The 24,700-nt window shown below is 41.8% G+C and overlaps 1 protein-coding gene across 5 annotated transcripts in view; it reads left to right on the forward strand.

Moving 5' to 3' along the window:
* The first annotated feature begins 7,023 nt into the window (after window positions 1–7,023).
* Window positions 7,024–24,700, forward strand: part of NKTR (natural killer cell triggering receptor) — a 35,954-nt gene continuing 18,277 nt past the window's right edge. For 2 of the 5 annotated variants that reach the window (XM_033165695.1, XM_033165696.1), the window contains exons 1-6: window positions 7,024–7,095; window positions 8,514–8,608; window positions 13,488–13,562; window positions 14,158–14,265; window positions 15,626–15,670; window positions 17,623–17,710. In XM_033165695.1, the coding sequence (XP_033021586.1) occupies window positions 8,551–8,608; window positions 13,488–13,562; window positions 14,158–14,265; window positions 15,626–15,670; window positions 17,623–17,710 (374 nt within the window). In that variant the 5' untranslated portion in view covers window positions 7,024–7,095; window positions 8,514–8,550. The other 3 variants (XM_033165697.1, XM_033165698.1, XM_033165699.1) reach the window with 3 other exon arrangements.

The raw sequence follows: 24,700 nt of genomic DNA on the forward strand, positions 1-24,700 counted from the left end.
TTGTAGTCCAGTAGTGATGTATGGAAGTGAGAGCTGGACCATGAAGAAGGCTGATCGTCGAAGAATTGATGCTTTTGAATTATGGTGCTGGAGGAGACTCTTGAGAGTCCCATGGACTGCAAGAAGATCTAACCTATCCATTCTGAAGGAAATCAGCCCTGAGTGCTCACTGGAAGGACAGATCCTGAAGTTGAGGCTCCAGTACTTTGGCCACCTCATGAGAAGGGAAGACTCCCTAGAAAAGACCCTGATGTTGGGAAAGATGGAGGGCACAAGGAGTAGGGGACGACAGAGGATGAGATGGTTGGACAGTGTTCTCGAAGCAACCAGCATGAGTTTGGCCAAACTGCGAGAGGCAGTGAAGGATAGGCGTGCCTGGCGTGCTCTGGTCCATGGGGTCACGAAGAGTCGGACACGACTGAACGACTAAACAACAACAACAACATGTGGACTACAACTCCCATCAGCCTTGTTGGGGCTGATGGGAGCTTGGGTGTCATCGAATCATAATATTGTAGGGTTGTGGGAAGGCATCCCGAGGGTCATCTAGCCCAGTGTTTTTCAACCACTGTTCCGCGGCACACTAGTGTGCCGCGAGATGTTGCCTGGTGTGCCGTGGGGAAAATTGAAAAATTACTTTATATATAGTCAATATAGGCACAGAGTTAAATTTTATAACATTTTCTAATGGTGGTGTGCCTCGTGATTTTTTTCATGAAACAAGTGTGCCTTTGCCCAAAAAAGGTTGAAAAACACTGATCTAGCCCAACTCTTGGCAATCGCTCTGATGGGAGCCATTATGAAAGGTTGCTAGCTATTTTGTTGCATTTGGGTTGGACCTCATAAAGGCAATGCACCACTGAGGATTTTGTCGTCGTCCCTCTCCCGCGCTTATGAATCAACCTTTGTTTCCTATGGGCAAATGAGGGCCAGGGCTGTGTTACGGAAATGTAAGTGAGGTTGTGTATTTTGGACAGCGCCTAAGAAATAAAAAAGCCAGGATCAAAGTGGAAAGGGCCAAAGCCATTGCAAGGGTTCAGATACTCTCATTTCTCCCCTGAAAACTGGGACATCCTAAGGAAAACTGGGACATTGCGGGATCAAATAAAAGAAAACTGGGACTTCTCTAGGGTCACCATCATTTCTGGAGCTGATCTGTGCTCCTCCCAGTATTTCCCAGTGGTCACCATGGACATCAGGTGGTGCTGGAAAGAAGGAACAATCCAGGACCTGGGCAGAGCTCCAGAGAAACAATCACCCACCCACTCATCCTAACTGCAACACAGAATCGTAGAATCATAATCCTAGATTATGAGCCTTTAGGAGACATAACATTCAGAGCAGGATACAAGTCAAATAAATAAATAGCATACTTGAAACCACAGTTCTTAAATATCATCATGCCAGGGTAGCAATATTAATTAGGGTTTCACATGCTGTGGTTGAAAGACTTGCTGCAAGAGTCAGTCTCCTTATGGAATAAGGACAAAGTGAAATAATTTGCCTGCTCAAATTTTGTTATATTGTGTGATCAGGTGAGGAAATCTGCTAAAATTGTTGAGGAGTCGTGGAATCAAATGACTTCTCTGACTGTCCCATGTTTGTGAAGTCCCCCATTTATAAGGATGTTCATAACAGATTTCTGGTCTAAACATTTTAGGGCACTAAAAGGGATATTTGGAATTAGATCTTGCCCTTCAGGTTGGTGAAGTCTGAAGTGAAGCAATGCCACATATACTTCTTAAGCCAGCTGCTGCCTTTTTTATCTCTATAAAACAATGCAGTCATTAAAGGGAGAAGGCAATGACCTTTAATGGTTGCCAAAGCCTTTGAGAGTCTCCTGTAGCGCATAGTTAACACATACCATACAGTAAAAGCATTCATTGGGAACAGTCTTTCTTTGTCTCTCTCTTTTTCCTGGCTTGCAATACCATTTCTCTTGGCTTCCACCAAGTGTCACTCTATATGACACTAATCCTCCTCCTCCACCTGCATTCAGAATAACAATAACAATGCTTAACATTTATTTAGCTTATCTGAAGTGTTCAAAGTCCTTCTCATCCTTTATCTCCTATGGATCCAACTTCAGCAAAGTACCGGTACTCAAGCTTGCTTCGCAAAACAGAAGGCCAATGCTTTTCCTTGCAGTGAGGCTCTACACTGAGTTGCTTCCTTATAAGTGATTGCTTTTCTGCTTTAAAGGTAAAGGTACCCCTGACCGTTGGGTCCAGTCGTGGACAACTCTGAGGTTGCGGCGCTCATCTTGCTCTATGGGCCGAGGGAGCCAGTGTTTGTTCACAGACAGCTTCTGCGTCATGTGGCCAGCATGACTAAGCCGCTTCTGGCAAACCAGAGCAGCGCACGGAAACACCGTTTACCTTCCCGCTGGAGCGGTACCTATTTATCTACTTGCACTTTGACGTGCTTTCAAACTGCTAGGTGGGCAGGAGCAGGGACCGAGCAACGGGAGCTCACCCCGTCATGGGGATTTGAACCGCCAACCTTCTGATCGGCAAGCCCTAGGCTTAGTGGTTTAGACCACAGCGCCACCCGTTTCTGCTTTACACATATGCAAAGAACTGGGCAGGAACATACTGTACAGTAAGAGGGTTTAGAAGAGGAAATCCTTCTCTCAATCAGATTTTGGTTGAAATGCCCATGTTCTCTTCTTCAAGAGGATTAGAGGAATACCCCACTCGTGTTGGATGGTATAGCATGGAATAGCCCAGCTTCTAACATTCATAAGATTTTTTTTTAATGATATGCAGTTTTTACAGGCGTAGCCAATGTGGTGCCCTCCAGATGTGATGCCCTCTCTTCCATAATCCTTTACTATTGGTGATGCTGGCTGAGGTTGATGGGAGTTGTAAATTCAAGAATGTGTTGGGACAGCCGTGTTGGCTACCCGTTTTACAAGGTAGACTCACAAAATACTGCAAGCGTGTGTGTGTGTGTGTGTGTGCTGGTTGTGTTGATTCTATGAAACAATACCAGTCATAATTCTATAGAGGCCTGTGATACTCATTAAAACATTGTCCAGTGTCCACACAACAGTAGAAGTTCCAGCAAGGGGAAAGAATGTATTTCCTGATGGCAAAAAAAAATACTTATTATGGTTTGAGTTGTAGGCAATTATTATTATTATTATTATTATTATTATTATTTATTTGTACCCCGCCCATTTGGCTGGGTTTCCCCAGCCACTCTGGGCGGCTTCCAACAAAGATTAAAAATACACAATATTGAATGAAGTCATATGGCAGTGCAAGCATCACTGGAGAGCAATGAGTGCTGCTGCTACTGCAGAAGCAGAATAAAACAATACTGGAAGGTCTTGGACATTTGGGGTGCGTGTTGGGGCCAACTAGCTACACTGGGCTTGGGGGCCCTGGAATTCTGGCGCCAAGTCATGCTGGATCCCCTGCAACAAGTTGCAGAGTTACAGAAGGCCAGTAACCAAGTAGTGGCAGTGGTTTTTCAGGAAAAAAAACACATTTTCCTGAAAAAGCCCTGCCACTTTATTTTCACCCTCCCTGTTCCTCAGCAATGCACAACAGTCACCTGGTGTCTGGATTTGAACCAATGTAAATCCATGAGATGAATGGGTTCAGTTTCCCCAGGCTATTAGTGTCCTTTTGAGTTTACAAAACTCTATAAAGAGATGGCAAGGAAATGTTTTAAGTCCTCTTCACCTTTTCAAGATATCTTTAAGAGGTGCCTGGAGGCTTTTTGCTCTTATCTGTCTGTTTCACAGTACAGTACTGAGCTTCATAATCAAATTAAGATAAAATGTGTTTCATATATACCGTAGTAGCTGTTTTAGTAAACTAGTATTATATACTAACTGATGTTTCTGAGATGCCTTCAAAGCATGCATTTTAAGGATACCAGGTCTTCACACAGAAATGGCAGCTGCTCATTTAAAGCTGCAATCCTGTGCACAATTACTTGGGAAGAACTCCCATTAACTTGCAGCTGGGATTATGAGGGTGCATCTAGATCGGGGGGGGGGGGTCAGCAACCTGCGGCTCCGGAGCCGCATGCGGCTCTTTTACACGGCTGCCGCGGCTCCGGGGCGGATACGCCCGCCCACTTCTCCAGCTGGCAGCGACCGCCCTCCAGCTGGCCGGCGGCCCGCCCTCCGGAGGCTGAGGGCGCTGCTCAGGGGTGTACCCAGGATCACCTGGCCTTGAACAGCGGGGCAGCGGGGCTTGGAGGCGGGGGTGCAGTAGAGGTGGCGCAGCTCAGCCGAGGGCTCTGGCGGGGAGCGTGCCTGAGGCGCGCACGCTCCTTCAGGAAGAGATGGAGCTGGGCTAGCGGGAGGGGGAACTTTGAAGACCCCGCCTCCGCCTCCGAAGCAGGCGCCCATGGGAGAGGCCGCCCCCCCCCCCGAGCCTGCCTGGCGGGACCAACCCTGCCCAGCTCCGGGAGTCTTCCTAGCGTGGGAGGCGGCCTTGGGGCGGACAGGGGAGCTCCGGGGTCGGCGGGTATGTGGGACCCCGCGGCATCCAGAGGCAGCTGGGAGGCGGGACGGGATGGGGGCAGCAAGGGGGCCTTCAGACGCGTCCCCGCACGGGCACTGGAGGCCAGGACTCCTCGGCTGGGTCGTGGGACCGCGGTGGAGGGCTGGCCGCGGTTCCTCTCGGAAGGCTGCTAGCTGCTGCGTCGAGGCGATGACGAGGTAGGCAGCTGCGGGCTGGGCCAGGGGCGGAGGGTGGCGGGCGAGGGGGGAAGCCCTCTTTTTAAAAATGGTCGAGGAAGCGGCGCCTGTTTCCCTGCCGCTGCCTCCTTCGGTCCTGGTTCCACTCGCAGCCTCAGACCGCGCTCTTGCGGGCGCGCGTCTCTCTCCGCCCCGGAGCAAGGCCGGGACATTTTGCAGTTTTTCCTCTGTCCTGAGTGTGTGTTAGGGGAGCCTTGACAAAGCACCTGTTGGCGTGGAAGAGAGGAGTCCTAACTTGGATCTGTGTTCATGTGCAAAATCTATCGCCATTGTCATTAAGGGGGCAGGGAACTCCCCTAAAAAGGTTTGAACACTACGACCTACTACAGCCACCTGTATGCAAGTCAGCACAAACATCACAGGCTTCTCTGGTGCAATTCTGTGCTTTATTTAGCAAGAGAGGAGGTTGGAAGAGGTGAACATAGCCTCTGGTCTGGAATATTAAGGGTAAAAGATACTAAGATTATTGTAAAAGCCAGCAGTCTTCAATAAGACATGGGACAAACATTTAACACAAGTGTGCAGTTGAGGACTCATTTTTTAAAACAACAACAACAACAAATCAAATATTTGTATGCTGTTGCAACCCACCTTGGATCAGGCTGTGACCTGGTAGTGGTCCCCAGGGTGGATAAAAATGAATGATTTTTTTTTTTAAAAAAATGGATTTTTAAAATTTAAATCGGATTTTTTTTATTTAAATCGGATTTTTTTAAATTTAAATCGGATTTTTAAAAATAAAATGCAGTGTTATATTTGTTTTAAATGTTGCAATGTTTTTGCGGCTCCCAGATTTTTTTCCCCCTTCGGAAACGGGTCCAAGTGGCTCTTTTGGTCTTAAAGGTTGCAGACCCCTGATAGATGGTTGTTCATTATGGGGTGGGAGCAAGTTTTTTGCAGTCCTGTATTTTTCATCCATCCATTTGATCCAGATCTATTCTTTCTGCAGAAAATCCAATAAAAAATAAAAGTGTTGCCACCAACCCATTTGTAATATCTAAATGACCCATATGCAATATCTGGAAACACCCTCAGTAAACATAGGACTCTGAAGCAGTGTAAGTAGCAGCTGCTAAGGAACTTTCCCTTCATGCTGCTCATCCATGGTGAGTTTGAAAGTGCTAATTTGGAAGCTTTTCATGTTGGCATCCTATGTGGCAGCTGCAACGTAAGAAAATGCAAGTGATTCACAAGGCATAACTTCAGGCCAAAATGTATACCCCACTTAACTGGGGGACAACCCTCAGTTTACAATGCTACATTGGAAAGCAGGGCAAGGAGAACAGTAACATTTTCACATTTTCCAGGAACAGTTTTCGCGGCCTATCTTGGAATTTCATTCCAGAATGTAAAGATATAAAGCCAGCACTTTTTTTGCATTTAGCATTAATGCAGCAAGGGCGTAAATCCATGGCCAGAAGTTTGCACCTAAGGCTTGCTCTTTATTTTGGGAGCGGGGGGGGGGCACTTTGCACATGCTCAGAGGCACACAGGCCAGACTGCTTTCCCTCCAAAAATAAGACTTTTGACCTTCGCAACCTCCACGACGTTCAGAGATAACTGATATTTTAAAATAATCTTCCTGAATGGCACTCTGCACACGCCCAGAAGCAATGAGACCAAGGAAACAGTTTGCAAGCATGTGAGAGAGGGTTTTGGGAAACAAAACATGCCAACCACTCCGGCGACCCTAATTTTAAGCATCTGGTTTCTTAAAAGAAGACAGCATTTGAAAAACGAAATATAATTTACGAAGCTATTCCCCCCCTTCCCCCCCCCTCGACGTATTTGCCACGCCCCCCAACTGCCACATCCCCAAAAAAGGCGGGAGGGGACAAGCGCGAGACTAGAATTATTATCGCGATATTACAACGTGGCCGGCGTCGCCCGCTTGCTTATTTATTTATTTACTCCTCGCGCGCTCCCGCCCGCTCTCTGCTAATAGGGAGGGCAAGGTAGGCGGGGGGCGGGGCTTGGCAACGTCACCTCGCCGGGCGCCGCTGCTGCAGACGAGATAAAGAAAGAGAAGGAGGGGGTCGGCGGGCGCCTCCGATTGGAAACAGGAGGGAAAGGGGGCGTGAACCTTTTTCCAGCTGGCCAATGGGATGGCGAGAGGGGGTTGTGATGAAGGCGCTCGTACGGGCGCGCGGCCGAGAGGCAGAGTGGGCGGGGCCGCTCCGTTTCCTCAGAGAAATCCGTTAATGGCGTCCGGGGATTAGCAGGGCTCCTGTTGAATCTCCTTGTGGAGTTTTCTTTCTCTCCCCCCCCCCCGGGTGTCGAGGGGAGGCGGGCAAAAGGGTCGGGACAGGGGGCGTTTCGGGGTGGGAAGCGGGAAAATAAAGAGCAGGTTCCGCCGTCAACGCCAGCGCGGCCAGGTAAGAAACGCCGCCCTGATTCGACGGCGAGGGGCGGGAGACTTCCTGGGTGTCTTTAATCTCCCCTCAGGGAATCTCCACACCACCCGCTTTTGCACAATGGCTTCCCGCCCCGCCCCTTTTTATTTTTTTGCTATTTACTCTCCAGGCCTAATCTAGGCCAGTGTCGTCGGCTCTGGCTAGCAGCAGCAGCTCCCCAAGGCCTCGGGCAGATTTATTGTGGTTTTGGTGGCACGTGTAGGGAGCTGGCCCGGTCAAGGCCTGGGATTGAGCCTAGCAGGACCTTCTACCTGTTTCCTGATGCCTTGCTTTGGAAACGCCCCATGGTCGCCCCCCCCCCCGCCCTGCACGAAGCCCTCCCCTCTGAGGGTGACGGGCAGCCCAAAATATAAACATTTAGCTTGAACAGCTCCCCTTTTGAGACGAAAGGGCCTCCTCTCCTCCCCCACTTTTTTGTCTGTTTAATAAAATTTATACACTGCTTGAGGACTAGAAACAAAAGCAAAGCAGTTTGCAAAAAATACAGAAGCTGAAATGCTAAAACAGATTAAAATTGCTCAGGAAAATCAAATTCTGGACATTCTGAATGGTATTTATAGACGAGGAGGCCTTTTGGGGCTTACAGTAACACATTTCCATGTGATCTTGAAAGAGTGCAGTATTTAGTCCTTGGAACAAACCACATCCTCCTCAGGATTGAGAAATTGAAGTTTTGCTACTGTGTATAAATCAATTCAGCTCTCATGGGGGTTCATAGTGTGCCAAGCAGTGAGGCATATGTCTCCTTCATATGCCCAGAAATGTGCTGTGTGTTACTAAGAAATGTGCTGTATGTTATTAAGTTATTAAGTATGTTAACTGAATCACCTTAAAATAAAATGCTTGTAGGAATAGGTTGTAAATAGTTGTGGTAGCATATTGAAGGACTAGGAAGGGCCTCTGTCACATAAAGATTCCAAAGAGAGGAGAGCAGTATTTTTTATCATCCTCTTTCTAAGGTGACGCAGATCAGAAAGGAAATACAATTTGCCTTGCAAACTCCCTCCTCAAACAAAGTTGGGGGTGCAAGTGTTCGCTCTTCCCTTTAGCAGATGAGGAAAGCTAAAGGGGCTTGAGTGCTTGATACTCTGTTTCAAAAGCTGAATGAAGCCCATTGTTCTCTACCCTGGAATCCTTAGTGCTAGAATTAGCAGGCTGCTCTTCTTTCTACAGTACTTCCTAACAGAAAGTGGGTGGCAGGAGCTTGTCTCCTCGTTCAATTTTTCATTAAAAATAGAAAATGTAATTTCCATGTGGCTCCTGTGAAATCTGTGGTACCAGTTATCATTGGCTGCTACGTCATGTGGGTGGAGGATTGTTTTCAAGCTACAATAAATAGCCTTCTGCTTGAATTCTGAAATGCTTCTCTTTTTCTCAAGGTGGTGAGGAGGAGAGGTGCTTGGGCTTCCTGCTGCCATGGGGGCACAGGATCGGCCTCAGTGCTTCTTCGACATAGAAATAAATCGGGAACCAGGTAAGAGTTGGAGGGGCTCAGAAATTGCTGTATGATTGAAAAGATGTTTGAATTAGGTCAAGGCTTGAAGCAGAAGTATGTGCAGCCAGTGTGTTCCTTTAGGTTAAATGTCTAGATAGATGACTGCCATATTTCACATTACTGTGGAATTGTCTTTCCCCCCTCTGTACAGCACTCTGAATATGTAATAGGCTTTGTTAATTTTTAGCCGTATATAGTGACTTGGGATATTGTTTCATTAGTCATATGTGGTGTCTTAAGCATTTTAATATCAATAAATAAACTGAACCAATGTTATAGGGTGGTGTAGTAAAAGCCTGTCTGTAATCCCTGTGAGATGAGAGCTTTGTACGAATGAGTGGCAGGGTGGGGGGATAAAAATATACATCGGGCTAAGGAAGGATTTGAATTTGAGAAGGGTTGATTCGATAGGGTTTAAACACTTGTATGTTAAAAACTCTTAGTGTATATTGTGAGAGGCAGGAGTTAATTTAGAGATTTGCTGGGGGTAAACTCCAAAACCTCTCAGTGTGATAGGATGAACAAATATTGTAAATGGATGTATAGGTGACTCCCCACTTACACAGGGGTTATATTCCTGGGTACCGAAGATGTACGTGAAATTGCGTATAGTGGTTTCAGTGGTGGGTGAGATTGAAAAAAATAATTTTCCTGGATGCTTGTTTCTGTTCCACACGCTTTTATTTATTTATTTATTTATTATTATTATTTTGCCAAGTGCATAACACTGAACACACCCAAGTTGAACGCAGTGGGGGATGCCTGTATATGTAATTTTGAGGATGCATGCTAATCCCTAAAGAGTATGTGTTTGCTCTCATGGCCAGAAGGGAAAGCAGAATCATGCAAAACATTGACAAGTGGTTTTTCACTATATTTATACCCCATTTCTCAGGCAAAGGTTACAAGCAGACTACTCAGTACAATATACATGTATACTAGCTGACTGATCTTAAGGATATGTGGTCATGTTCTCTTCTGGTCTCTGGCAGTCAAGTTTCTCGGTTATTTCCTCTTGGTGGGTGGTGATGGGAAGCTGCTGATATTCCATCAGGTGGAATATTAAATTTTTTAAAAAGCACACAGTCGGCACTGTGATATTCATGTTTTTCTAATCACAGGAATCTCCATCCAGGAACTTTGATTTTAATTCATCTGGCATGCACTTCTTCACATCTGTCATTTTTCCTTATTAATGGGAACTGGGAGTTTTCTGTTTTTTAATAAGTGCTGGGATTGTCATGATTCTGACAAAAACCCAAAATGCTAACTACATATAAAGCTATCTTTTTCTTCATTTTGTATGTCATCTTATTCTACTTGCCAGTAGTTGTTGTATCAGAGAACTTATTCATTGTTTTCTATCGCTAGAACATGCTTACCTGTAAGAACTGGTATGATAAATCACTTGTAAGAGATCATATGCGCCCCTCGCAAATAGTTTAATGAAGAGGCGATGCAGAGGAATTTCATTTCAGTAGGCTGTTAATAGTATAGTGTGTGTTTTTCTTTTTAACTTGGTCTTTCTAACACTTGTCCTTTACCTGTCTGCAGATTCCAAATTTGCAATTTCCTTTGATTTTTCAGGCAGAGAAGAAATTAGTGAGGTTCAATACCACCGCAAATGTGTGCTAATTTTGTACTATTCATTCTTCTTCACATAGGAATGGATTAATGATCTGTTCTTAATCAATATCTTTTGGACTCTGCTTTTAATCACATCTGGAAGGCAGTCTTGAGCTCTCCTTGTTGAGCAGCTGAAGTTAGTAGTGTAGCTTAGGGAAATGGTGATAACCAGTATGTGGGGGGTCATTATTTTGTATTGGTGACCCCCATCTATAGAAACCTCGGCTTGCTAGACTGCCCAGATTTCACAGTAGTGAAAATGGTATGTGCAGTATGGATTAATGATCTATACAGATGTCTGAAACATTCTTGCTAATCTTTAAAAGACAAGTGAAAATTTACCAGAAATATCAGGCCTTCAGAAACATCTATGCTGCTCTGGATTCTGTTCAGTGTCTTGTTTTATTGTTACTACTTTTAAAGTAATAAAAACAGCACTTTTTCTGTTTGGTGATAACATTCTTTCAAAAAACACTGGTAAGTTCTTCAGTATGTAGTGATTTAGGGTGGAAAGGGAAGCATCCTCGAGGAGCAAGTAGCATTTGAGGGTAAGAAGCAATATTTACCGGTAGTGACGTATACTTGACAAGGAAAGTAGGGGAAGACACAGATTTCAGATGATACTGTCCATCTCTCCACTTTGACTTGCCTACAGTAGAAAATAAATGGATTTTACTGGCGTGTAAAATGTTCTAATTAGCATAGTGCTAAATTAGAACCTTTAGGAGTCGTCTTAGTGGTGTTAGTATCTCATGCCATCTGCATGTCATTGTAAGAAAATTAAAAGATATAAAAGGGTACAGTTGTACCTCTAGATGCGAGTGGGATTCGTTCTGGAGCCCTGTTCACATCCTGAGCAGTCCACATCCCGAGCGCCGCGTCTGCGCATGCGCGTGATGTCATTCGACGCGCATGCGCAAACCGCCAAACCCGGAAGTAACCCGTTCCGGTACTTCTGGGTTCGGCGCATTTGTAACCCGCGCCGTTCGCATCCTGCAGCGAACGCAACACGAGGTATGACTACTTCTAAATTGCATGTTCTCAGACTTCATGTGAGTGCCTAGTATATCTTTATTATAGCAGCTGAGGGAAGTGGCAGAGTGCACAGGGATTCATATTTCGGAATTGTAGAAGCAGTTAGGTGATCAGGGTTTTCTTAAAGACCCTCAGGTGTTTCATAGTCATTGTACAGATTACTGTTCTGAATCTGTTTTAAAAGTATGCCACAAAATGAACTGATTAGAACATGTATTAAATCTTTTTTTAAAAAAGTAAATGACACTGTTTCAAATTAAGTTATAAAGAAGGGCCTCTCTAAAATCAGTAATGTAGTATATTTGATGTATTACATACTCCTCCACCCACCCTCACATTTCTTTAATGTTCAAAGTATTTATAAGACTATATGGTCAGTAATTTAAAAGTGATGTGAATTTTTTTCCACTGTGCTGGACAATGAGAAGAATATTGCAGGGAGCATAGCCAGAAATGTTGGACAGTTGGTGAGAACAAAGGCCAGTGAGGATGGAAGTGAATTGTACAGAGTTATCCAGGGAGAGAAAGTAGTGAGAAAGGCTTTTCATTTGGTGCATAGTACTGAATAATAAAATATTGCTGAGTGGAAAGTTCCTGATCTTCGTTGGTAGGGAAGAATGAAATAAGATGGGCAACACCCAGGCTTAGTTCACACAAGCATCAGATGACCAAATGAGGCAAAATACCTTGTCCCTGACTTGTGTGTTTTCTGTATGAAAGGATTTTGTTTGTCATTTGTTCTCGGTGTGGAGAATATTCAGTCTTATGAGACCTCTCCTGCAATCTGAAGTGTTGCAACTTAAAAGAAGTTACAGTGGTACCTCCGGTTGCTCACGGGATTCGTTCCAGAGCTCCGGTCAGATCCTGAGGAATTTGCAACTGGAGGTGCCACTTCTGTGCATGCACGTGCAGCGAAACCTGGAAAAATACTTCGGGTTTGCCGCGTTTGCATCCTGAAGGCTACACAACTGGAGGTGTGTGTATCAAGAGGTACCACTGTACTTCTGCATCAGGAAGGAGTAAGCTTTGCTTTTCTCTTCATGTGGAGGTCTTTTTTGTGAATGACTCTTACCTTTTTAATATACACTTGATAGGTCTATAATTCAGATTTTTAAAAACCCTACCTTTACTATACACCTGAGATACTGAGATAGTATGGTATTTTTTCCACTTGCTTTCTCCCATTGAAAATGCCTATGATGTTACTCAGGTCATGGGGGGGGCATTTCACTTCCACATAGGTGAATGTTTGAAGCTGTAAGCCTGCCTTCCTGCCACTTGTGAAAATCCTTTAACCCTCCTCTCCTTCCTGCCAGGCATCTGCACAACTGGGAAGAGATAGAAGGGTAGAATGAGTGTAAGCTAATGGCAGCTGTTGGGGACAGCAACACGGAATCTGCCCACTCTTCACAGGTTTATCCAAAGCTTCACTGCAGGGTAGTAGTATCATCAGTCATAAGTGTCTTTCCCTTTCTAATGCCAATATGCTTATTGGCAGGGTCGGGAGATTATAGAGGAGCCAATAAAGGCAGGTTCTAGGTCACGAATCCTACTCATTCTTATCGTGCCCTGACTCGCAGGACACAGGAAGGCTATATAGTAGGCTGTGCAGTTACCTACTGTTATTAACATTCACTGAAGCACTTGCATTTGCATTTTTTCAAGCTTCAGGGTAATACACAAATGAAAAAGTTGCTTTGCTGTTAAGTACTACAGTACCAAGAGCTCTCGAAGGCAGCCTATATATTAGTGCATTCTAAAAGAAGTGAAGATGTTCTGGAAGAAAAATACCTTGTAGTAGGTGCTTACCTGGGCTCCTTTTCCCTCCACTACCTAAGCCTGTTGTGTACTGAAGGATAACAGATAATAACTTGGATCGATATTAGGCCAGTATAAGAATCAGGCTTCCTTGATCACCTGTGGGAAATAAAAATGGTAATCAAGCACATCATTACTCTCTGGTTGTACAACCCCCCCCCCCCGACAGACAGAATAGGTGTCCATTTTGTCTTCTGTTTTTGCCAGTGCATTAAAACTTTCCATATAATTACCTTTAACATAATTACAACTAAACTTGTATTGTGTTTTGTTTATCTCCAGCAAGAATATATGGAAGTACAATCACTGAGGAAATGTGACTATTTTATCCTGGATATTACAAAATTGCAAAGTAACTATATATTTATTCTTATTACAGTTGGTCGTATCATATTGCAACTTTTCTCTGATGTGTGTCCAAGGACTTGCAAAAACTTTCTCTGCCTATGTACAGGTAATCTTTTTTTCCATAATTAAATAATTTCCATAATTGAATAATTGTTACTATGGTCGGGTAAGTTGTGGCTTCATCATTCCATTGCCCACAATTGCTGACAGAGGTGCATTTGACAGGAGGCTTCTTTGCATGTTTTGTCACCCCTTTTTACAGTCTACTACTCCTTTCACTGAAAACCAGAGATCAGCCAAATGGGAGTTGTTGTGGTAATGTGATATCTCTCTTGAGCCCAGGAGATTAAATCCTATTTAAACTCCTAATCTTTCTGAAAACAACCCTGGAGGGAAACAACATCTGCCAAGTGATAGAAGAAGAAGAAAATGCTGATGTGATCATTAAAAGCCTAGAAGTTGGCCACATCTCATTTGCAGTGTTAAACCTTGAGGGTAGAGTGGAAGAAGAATTGGCAAATCTCTAAATATCTTGGTGTATATACAGAGTAGTAGAAAGGTACCAGTGTTCCTTTTATCTGTAAACCCGATTATTTTGCAGAGTGTTAATGCTTGGCCCTGTATTTCTGTTCAACTTTAGAGCAAGTTTATTACTTGGGGAATTTTTGGGATAGTAGCTTACATATGTTTCCTCCCTGCAGGGGAAAAGGGAATTGGAAAAACAACTGGGAAAAAGCTCTGCTACAAAGGCTCCACATTCCACCGTGTGGTTAAAAACTTCATGATACAAGGAGGAGACTTCAGTGAAGGTAGAGTCTGAGAGAAATTATGACCCCCCCCCCCGCGCATCTACCCTGTCCCACTCAAATAGTGAGGGAATTTGCCTTGTAGTGTTTTTTAGAATTATGTTTTTGTTTTTAATTGGAAGTTTGACAACTGTAGTGTTTGCTGCACTGGGCTCCTTTGGGAGGAAGAGTGGTATACAAATTAAAGAAAAAAAATAAAGTTTAATTACCAGATATTATCCATCTTCAAAGCAATAAAATAGTAAGATGAGATGCTAATTGTTGCATTTATTTGAAATTTAAAACATTGACATGTCAGTCATCTATGCCCAGACATGATAAAATCTGCTGAGTGTAGATCTAGTGGATTACATACATCTCACAGAAAGTTCACACAAGTGAGATGTGAAGAAATCTTGTTAGGCGAAGTGACCTTAAGTGGCACTTAGACATAATGTGTTCAGAATTGGAGTGTGAATGTCCACTACTGCTCTGTTCATTAAACTGCACTTTGGTTGCTGTGGGTTTCTTCACCCCTGCTTCAAAATGCCTACCTTTTATCCCGCACTGAAGGCTTACTTGGAAAGTAAATGTGAATTCCACCCATGCCAGATGGAAAATATAGGCCCCATTTCAATAATAAAGTATTTACAAAGGTTCCCCCCTTTGCCTCTTGCAGGGGGACCTGGAGTACTTCCCCTCAAAATCGTGGGTTCATGCCAGGTAGCACACTTGGCTGCTCTTCTGTTCTGGCCTGAGTCTAGCACTGCTGAGAGTTTGCTTGGTGTCAAATGAATTTAGGGCAGGGATGGAGAACCTTCAGGTGTTAGACTCCATCAGTCTCAATCAGCATAGCCAGTGGTCAGGGATATAATTGGGCAACATTAAGGCAGCAACACCAAGCTGTAAAATAAGTGGTTCTGAACAAAGTGTTGTGGCAACTTTCCATCCTTGTATGTTAGTTTTGTTTTGGATAGTCTATTTAGCTGTAAGCTTTCTGTAATTGAGCTTTACCATGAGGTTGAATGATAAACTATGCAATTAAAACATTTAATTAAGCTGGTCCTATTTAATCTTTTGCATATCGAGAGTTCAGAATTATACCTGTTACAAGTGGGTAGCCGTGTTGGTCTGCCATAGTCGAAACAAAATAGAAAATTCTTTCCAGTAGCACCTTAGAGACCAACTGAGTTTGTTCTTGGTATGAGCTTTCGTGTGTAAGCTCACACCAAGAACAAACTCAGTTGGTCTCTAAGGTGCTACTGGAAAGAATTTTCTATTTTGTTCAGAATTATACCTGTACACAGACCTATCACTATACTAATCATGTGAATAATTCCAACTTGACATGGTTTAATGCATACTTTTTTTTAAAAAAAACTAGGTAATGGAAAAGGAGGTGAATCTGTTTATGGAGGATATTTTAAAGGTAAGGTCTAATAGTTCTTGATCCCTTGCTTCAGTTTTGAGAGTTTTTATTCATGATGCATTTAATGAGAAGGTCTACTTAGATCACCTTTGCATGAAAGTAACGTTGCATGGATACTATCTATGTGCATGACTTGTAAATGAATATAATGTAATGTTAGTATTAACTGTCAAAACATATTGCGGCTAATGTAGTGGTTAAACATGACTTCAGCATGGAGGCTAGGCAACTTGATTCATGACAACTCCTATCTTCCTGCCTAAAACTGTCAACATATTCTTTTGTTTATAGAGAATGTGGTCTTTTGCAAAATGAAAAGGTAAGAGACAAATGCTCAACACAAATTCAAACTGTTCCCCTGCCCCCTTCCTAATAAACATTTGGACCACTGATAATGAATTTGTGGCTGGGTAAATATAGTTTGGAGAAAAGCCTAAATATAGTTTGAGAGACTCTAAGGCAGTCTTCTCTTTGGCAAAAGAAATAATTGGGATTCGAAATACTTGTCTTGAAACATTTCCCCTTCCCCTATCCCCCACCCTTTCAAGGTTTGTATGTATATTGAATTCTCAAAATATTTTTCAGCATGTAGCTGTTTTTCATAGGAGCAATACATTTATGTTTGTTCTTTACTAAACCTGTGAATGAACTGTTTCCAAGAGCTTCCTATTATTAGTCATTGATTCTTAAACAGGATGGTTCTGTTTGGAATATTGGTTGCAAACTTGTGCTGAAAGTGGTTGGTTGGAATATGCACCAAATCAAAATATGCTTACCAAAGCTGTGCTCTGAAGATGCTTAAATATAGTTAGATGGCAACAGATATTGGCCTTTAATAGTAGTGTATAGACAAATTCTTATTCTAAAGGTTTTTGGTTCTTTTTCTCTTAAGATTTTATAATAGGTAAGTACAAATATTATGGTACTGTGTATTTGCAGCTTTGCTGTTTTAACAGTTCAGTCATAATTATACTTTTGTGTACATATGAAAGGGACTATCTCACTAAAATTAGTTTTGCTCAGCTCCTCTATACCCTTCATCAGATTAACGTTTTACTCCTAACGACGTACTCGGACCAAAGCTTGAAAGGAGGGCATAGGGCTTTTGCCTCTTGTTTTGTGGAAATTATTTTCATTCGCTTTTGCAATTGGTGGAAAAACCGTACTGAAGTGGGTTTTGAGAGATAATATGTTTTGGGTGTTGTTTTCTCTGTAGATGGTCAGTATTGCACTCAAGACAGGTTTTATAAACAAAAGTATCCAACCCTCACTGTAATTATGCAGTTCAGCCTTTTAATATTCTGGTCATTAATGGTCTGTGAATTACTACCACCCTGCACCATTCTTACTCTATTGCTAATATATTGCTAATTTATTAGTACTCCAGGGGGGGCTGTCATCATTTTAAGTCCTGGAATGGAAGAGGGCTATACTTAGAGTCAGCCAAATATGCTCTCTTATTTCACAAAGGAAAGGGGGCATTAACTGACAATTGAATTTATTAAATTGTGGAAAGCCACCCTGCGGTATTTCCCAACCCCCTTCTCCATAGTCAGTCAGGTATAGTTTGGTGATAGTGTGCATAGTTTGCATGTCCAAGATACCGGTATTTGCAAGAGATCTGTTTCCTGTCAGAGCAAACAGACCTGGACTGAATGGACCAATGTGCAGGCTAACAGTCGAAGGCAGCTTGATAAAATCTATTTGTTGGTTTTTTTAGTTTTAAAGCTGTTATGACTAACAACAAAACTCCTAAATATTATTTAACGAATGTTGCTGATTTGTTGATTGTACAACCTGTATCTGCTCTTATTATGTAGATTGCTTTTTAAGTTTTCAAATTTTCCTGGTGAACAGCTGGAGAATTCCTGCTTGTTAAGCTACTGATCTTTTTTGAAGTACTTCAGCCCAGAGAAGCTAACTAGCCTGTCTTTTCTTCTTTCTTGAAACAGATGAAAACTTTATTCTGAAACATGATAGAGCATTCCTTTTGTCGATGGCAAACAGAGGGAAACATACCAATGGTTCCCAATTTTTCATGTAAGTAGATTTAATGTGAGAGCTGAGTTTTCTTAAACGAAGAAGCGCTGTTCATGAGAAAGATGGTATTGCTAAAATCAATCATCAAAAGTATTTGTTGCAGAAAAAAGCAAAGGGCAGTCAAAAACTCATTCATCTCACAAATTACAGAAAACAATTCTTTTTTAGATATATTTTTTCTAGAATAATTGAATTTGCTTGGCATTTCTGTAGCATAAAAATAGTATTTTTGAAATAATTCAAGTAGATTATCTTTTAAATCCCACTTCTGTGACAAATTTTGTCTCAGTTCAGCTCAGAACTGTTAAAAATCCCATATCAGAAGTATCCCTCCATTCTCTCATTTGCCAAAGGTCTAAAGGGGGAATCTGTACAGTACATGTACAGCTAGATACACAGAGGCTCTTTTTGAGACATTTGTTTGACACCCATAGAGGGGGGTTGGATTAGATGCTTCTATATAATCAGGAGCGGAGCAAGCAGGAATGTTCATGCTGGGCATGGGACCAGAGGGTCCTGCTGCCTTCCATAGATTCCCTGAATTGTGAGAAACATCTGAAGCAGACTACTCAGTACAATATACCTGTATACTAGCTGACTGACCATCTTGAGGACAATTTTTACAATCATTTTATTGCATTCTGAAGATAAAAATAAAAGGGAAGAGAAGACAAAACAAAGCATCTTATTGACCAGAGTTAATTGCAAAACATAAAATAAATTTTCGAAGGGAATACTTCTTTTGACAGTACTTTAGGTTTGTCATAAAAGATTTCGATATCATAACATAGTACAGACATTCCAAATGGGTTACCCTGCACATCTTAAATCGCTTTAAGTTTGGACAGATAAACTGAATGGCAAAGTAATGTAGTTCACAAGCTTTCGTCAACAAAACTTTATCCCTGATTCGTAAAAATATTGTGAGTACCGCACAGCTCTTAAGCTGAAGTGACTTCCCAGTCATTCTGTTTTCAATGTGCCCCTTTCGGTGTTGAAAATATCTTCCATTATTTTATATTAACATTTTTAAAAACGCAAACTTTATTCACTGTAGACTTGTGTTTAGGAGGATCTGGTTTTTTCGTTTTGCTTTCAAGCTGGTGTGTTTTCAGGAGTGCTTTAGAAGAATTGCAATCCAGGTTGCGCTATTCAAAACTTTATAAACTTTGCCATCTTTCTTGTTGGGTAAGAGTGAATGGCGCTTCACAGCCGAGTTAAAGGAGTATCTTGTCCAGGACTAGACTCTTCTTTTTTCAAGATATCTCTGCCTTCATGAAGTTCAGATAAGAGGCATATTTAGGTTGTTTCCTTTTTAAAAAAAAGTCTGAAAAATGGAAATTGAATATAACCAGAAGAAGAATTGGAAATGGATTTGCTTCATACTTCATTGGGCAAAGAGATGTAGGTTTGTTGTGAATTCTGTTTGGCAGAAAGGTGGCTTCTCTTGAAACTTAACACTGGGATTAATCATATATTTAGTCATGAGCACAAGCAGTTTGTTCACTATCCTTGCTACCTTCTCTATTGCTCACACTTTTTCCATTTTTAAGCTTATCTGAACTAGAGAAATAACAACTGATAGTACATTGATCAAGAAGCTACCAATGGGCTCTAAAGTTTCTTTCATATTACCTGCAGGATTGTTCGATTAATAGGCAAACTATTAGTAGCTGGATCTTATAGACCAGCTTTGAATAACAGCCAACACCAGAGTTTAAATTGTCTTAATTCTGTAAAATGCTGTTAATAAATAGGTTTATATTTCACTTTAATCCAAGAGTGCAGGGGAAATTTAATCTTATGTAGACACGGTTCTCAGGCTCATACGTATAGAAACTGATCCCAGTAGCTGTCATATTTCTAGGACTGTAATCATTTGCCATCTTTTCTGGGGGCTCCTTACACATTATTGATAATTCAACTGGAAAGGGCTGAGTGGCTTAGGCTCTGGGTTTAAAAAAAGCTAGATGCAGCTCTGGCACAAGGAGAGCCGAGTGACCCCAGTATTACCTCTGTGCAGCTATTGAAAGCTGTTGACTTCAAAATCAGGAGTTGAGTGCTCTGGTGTTGAGCACATTGCATCCACAGGGGAAGAGCAAGTAGTTGGTGCAGATGAGATACAGAGGGGACTTCCCAAGAAGCCTGCCACATCAGGGTCAGCAGTGTTGCTCTGAGCAGAGAGGCAGCATGGAGCTACAACAGCTTCTGTACATCTTGAGTTCCATGTGCACAGAATTGCAACTGAAGCTCCTAGCCTTCATGGATGCAAATGATTATAATTTAGAGGTGCGCTAAGCACAGTATGCTAACATTCTTTTTAGGTGCTTCTCTCTAAGTAGCTACCTCCAGTGAACTCCCCAAACAGTTTTTTTTTTTTTGCTCTGTGTGTGTGTGTGTGTGTGTGTGCACTCCAGAAATCTCCCCCTTAAATTCTGTTTAAAAAAAACCAACCCCTTTCTGGAAATATAGGAAACTTATAGGAAACACTCTGAAATATCTAGCCAATGGCCCTTAGGGTAATGGAGAACTCCAGAACAGATCAGGCTGCTTCCCAAAGCCATGGATAAAAAGTTGACTCTTGTGAACAGTGCACACCCCTACTAAGTGATCAGTCTTTGCCCATTAACAAAACTACTATTTATACCAGGAGCCCCACAGATTTTGTGGCTTTGGTTTTTTAAATACAGTAAAGATAATATTTTTCTGAGAATTAAAGGAGGACATGTGGGACTTCTGCATACAAAAGGGGGATTTTACAGCGCTTTGTGGAAACACCCCTCGAAAATATCTTGCTGAAGATCAGGAACACAGAATGAAGGAGTGTAGTTGGAAGAAAAAATCATCAAGCTGCCCCTTTGAGTGGAAGGTTTTCTGCTTACACTATGAGCTGTTAGGATCCTGGCCAATGTTTTGTAAATATTTTCACGAGTTACTAGTCTCATAAGGATGTGTTTAAGTGTTGTATACTGAGCTACAATGTTTTCGATCAGGCCAGGAAGTACATCTTTTAAGCCATATTGTCCAGTTTCCACAGTACCTTGCAGTTCTGGAATAGAGTCAAGTTCCAAAAGAAGTTTTGTAATACAGCCTAGAGAAAGATCTGCTGTTAAAAGGGAGGTGGTGGTGGTGGGGTGTTAGAATATTCAGCTGGGTGCACACAAACTCGGGATACCTAAAATAGATTATAGCATGAGTATGTGAATGCACATTTTTGCTTCCCCCTTGTGCATGCACACACACAAAAATAAGTAAATATTTGGCCTTTAAACACTGCTCTAAGAATTCAGTGTTTGTCCAAACATGCAACTGGCATGTAAATCTGCTGAAGCTTAGTTTATGAACAGCTAAAGTATTTGGAACAGGTCTACAGTTTTTTCTAAAACATAGCTGGAGGTTGGGAGGTCAATTTTAAGATGCTAGAGCTATGGTAGACAGGGATTGTGTTTTGGGAGCGGAGGCTAGGGGGTATTCAACCTTGTGACTTTTCTACTTTGTGCTTTCATTTGTGGACGGTGGCATTCTACTAAGAGAAATCTAAAGCAATGGATTTTACGGGTGGTGTACCTGGTCTTGCTTGTGATGAAAGTTTATGTCTATGTACAGTAGTGCATTTCTTGGAGCAGTTAATTTCAAGGTACAAGGTCTTCTAGTGTAGCTCTCCTACAATATTTTTCACACCATTAACAAACGATTGATTCCTACTTTCTTAAACTGTTTCTTAACATCTAAACAGTTCTGTTCAGCAGCTCAACTTAAATATGAATAACACAGCTGAATTGCTGTAATGAGTAAATTCAAATAAAACTGACCCAGTGTGTTTGGTGTCACACATGGGCCGATACACACATCACAGTAAACCATGGGTTGTGGCTTATGCCTTTCTGTGAATAAACAGCCAGCTCTCATTCTCCCCACCTGCAAGAATCAATGAGTGCTGGTTCACAACACTGCTTATTCACAGGAAGTCGTTAACAAGGACTTCCAGCCCTGTAAGTCTTAGTGAATTATATTTCAGGTAAACCGCTTAGAAGTTTTAAAAATTAAGCGGTATATAAATTATTTTAAATAAATATAAGTGATAAAGGATCTCTTCATAAATGCTTGCTGGTAATCTTTGATGTATTGAAAGAATAACAGTAACACCTCCAGTACAAAATCTTCAGTGTAAAAGTATTGAAACTGCAATATCACCACATGGTTCATTTTACATGCTGGCACAAAAGTTTTTAACACTGGATCAACGTTACTGTTTTTCTGGCCCATCATTCCTGACTATGTTAAGGGAATGCTGTCTGTTTTCATATGATTGACTTTTTTGTATGTTAAAACTTTTACTGCCTTTAATTTTTTCTGTACTGCTGGAGTTTCTTTCTTAAGACTTTAAAATGAGTGTCCATAGTTACTCAGGAAAGTATGGACTTGTGTGTTTTTAACATTCTTTATTAGCTTGTCTTCCTTTCAATGGTCTCTTATAACAGGGGCATAGGGTTGCAGCTAACTTAAATTTAGTAGACCTAAGGTAGTCATGTATATTAATTTCAGTCGGTCTACTTGAAGTCTGACTTGCATTGTATACAACCCATAATATCCTGTGCAATACAAATTCATCCTCAGATGCCAAAATCACTTACACTGAATTCTACACGTGCAGTTGCATACTCTTGAAAATTTTCCGTAAAAAGTTCTTTTCTAGGCAAAGGTTTAATAGAGTGCATTGTTTGTAGTGACACTTCAGCACATAAGCCGGACATATCTTTACTGGTATAACCCTCAACTTACTTTAACCTTCTAAATATGAACATGAAGAAAATTTAGAGCCCTTCTTTTTAAAGTGTTCTTGGTTTTGCATACACTTTGAAAACTGCATTCACTTGAAAAAAATATTTTAAATTTGTATTAAACATAGACTCAATTTTGTCTGGAATTGTACTACAATTTATTTCTTGCCATTTTTGTGTAAAATTTACAGAAACAGTGTTACATCGTGCGCTCCAAAGGTAATGTCTCATTCCTCTAAGGCTGTGTTCTTTCTCTTCTCTTTTTTTCTGTCTTTCTTGTCCTTTTCTGATCATATGTGCATTAAATCTTGTGGTATTGAAGTTCTTCTTGGGGGGGGGGGGAAGTACCTGCTTTGAGCAGAGCAGTTTGTCTATATGACAACACTATTTTAACCCCTAAATAAGTATTCTCTCAGCTTGGGGGGGGGGAACCAAGGTGCTATTTTGTGAAAGAATATCAAACTATATTAATTACTTGGAGAAAGCTAGTTGCTTTGCTTTTGGGGGGGGGGGAAGAGGAGCAAGCAACATTCTCTCTGCAGTGCTTTTCACTAGGATGAAATTATGCTTACACTTTTGAAAATGTGTGGAATGTGTAGATCACCAGCTTGTGTTCTTAAACTGCAGTTCTATAATGGACTTCCAGAGGAAGGAAGAAACATTGGTTAAAGCATTGTATTTACAGGCACCTGCCATCTTATTTAACAACATGCATATACAAAGTTTCAAGTTTATCAGAATATTTAAAGCATGGGGAGGGGGATAAATAAACAAAGAAAAATTACTCTAATTGTTGGTCCAGAGCACTTTCGTTTTCCTCAGTGCCTTCCTGAAAATGTTAATAAACTTGTATGTCTGTGTAGTGAAGAGATTCTAAAATCCCTTAAACATTAAGATAAGAAATATTTTATGGTGATTCAAACCCTTAATTGTTAATTATCAGACTTCCATTTGGAAGCTGGTGGTGTTTGGACTATAGTTTCTGGTAACTGTTTTATGAATTGTAATCAAACTTGTCTTAAACTTCTGTTTTAATTCATAGAATGTGGATTGTTTCACAGTATGCATTATTCATCCTTGCAGCAGCTCTGCTAGATTGGTTCCATTTTATTGATAAGGGAACTGAGACTGAGTGACATGCCAGTAGCTACCCAGTGCATCCACTGATGCAGTAAAACTTGAACTTGTAATTCCAAGTTCCTGTATATCACATACTGCACCATGTGAGCTCTGTAAAGAATCAAATTATCAAAATGATCATCCCTTTTACTGGAGGGCGGTTCATACATAATCTTGGTGGGATGTTGGCTGCCCATTACCCACATAGTTGGAACAGCAGTAATCATAACAGGATACCCAAAGCCAAGTACCAGCAAGGTAATACTTGGTAGTACATTGTGCTCCTTCACTAGTTTTTCAATGTTCTTTGGTGTCAGGAACACTTAATCACCAGCTTAATATTCACTGTTCTGGATAGTTCTCTAAAAGGTAAGCATTTGCCTCAGGTGTGATGCTCAGGTGTAGCCAGACGTCTCTCAGGACGTATAGCAAATCACAGGTTTCCCACATTTAGGTGCAAAACTTTCTGTCCTTACTTCAACATTTGTATACCACTGCTGTCTAGCGAGGGAGGGTCCCAGTATTGCTGTACAGCAGTCTTGCCCCACCTCCCACAGTGCAGGGCCAGGACAGTAAGTCTGCCACCCTTTCTTACTCCAGAACAAATGGGAAGAGTCCTTGGCTGCTACTTGGTGACAGTGCCTTGTACACCCTGGTCAAGCAGAGGCCAGATGGGCAAGCTCCGAACCTCTCTTTGCTGTAGGGAGGCAGGGGGCTCCTTTGGCTTCTGTTCAGGCAAGGCACCCAAACAAGCATTGCTTTCTGACTTGGTTACCAAGGCCAGCCAAGAACAGTGGACCCTAATAATAAACCTGCTGGTTTATAGGAAACTTTTAACAGGAATATTTGATTTTCTTGAAGAGTGGAACGTAAGTTAAGAGGACTTAGGAGGAGGACTCTTAATCAAAATAATGAACTCTGTGGTGGTTCTTGCTTTTTGTGACAGAAAATCTGCATGGTATGCAGAAGAGGTGTGTTCTATACTTGGGTTATAACTTTCCCCTGAAATCTGTTGTATCATCCTCTTCTTGACAGATGGGAACTGTTGGAATGTTTGACTTGAAAGGGTTAAGTAGTTAACGGTACGGTG

This window comes from Lacerta agilis, chromosome 12 (assembly GCF_009819535.1).
Source record: "Lacerta agilis isolate rLacAgi1 chromosome 12, rLacAgi1.pri, whole genome shotgun sequence".
Taxonomy (NCBI): Eukaryota; Metazoa; Chordata; class Lepidosauria; order Squamata; family Lacertidae; genus Lacerta; species Lacerta agilis.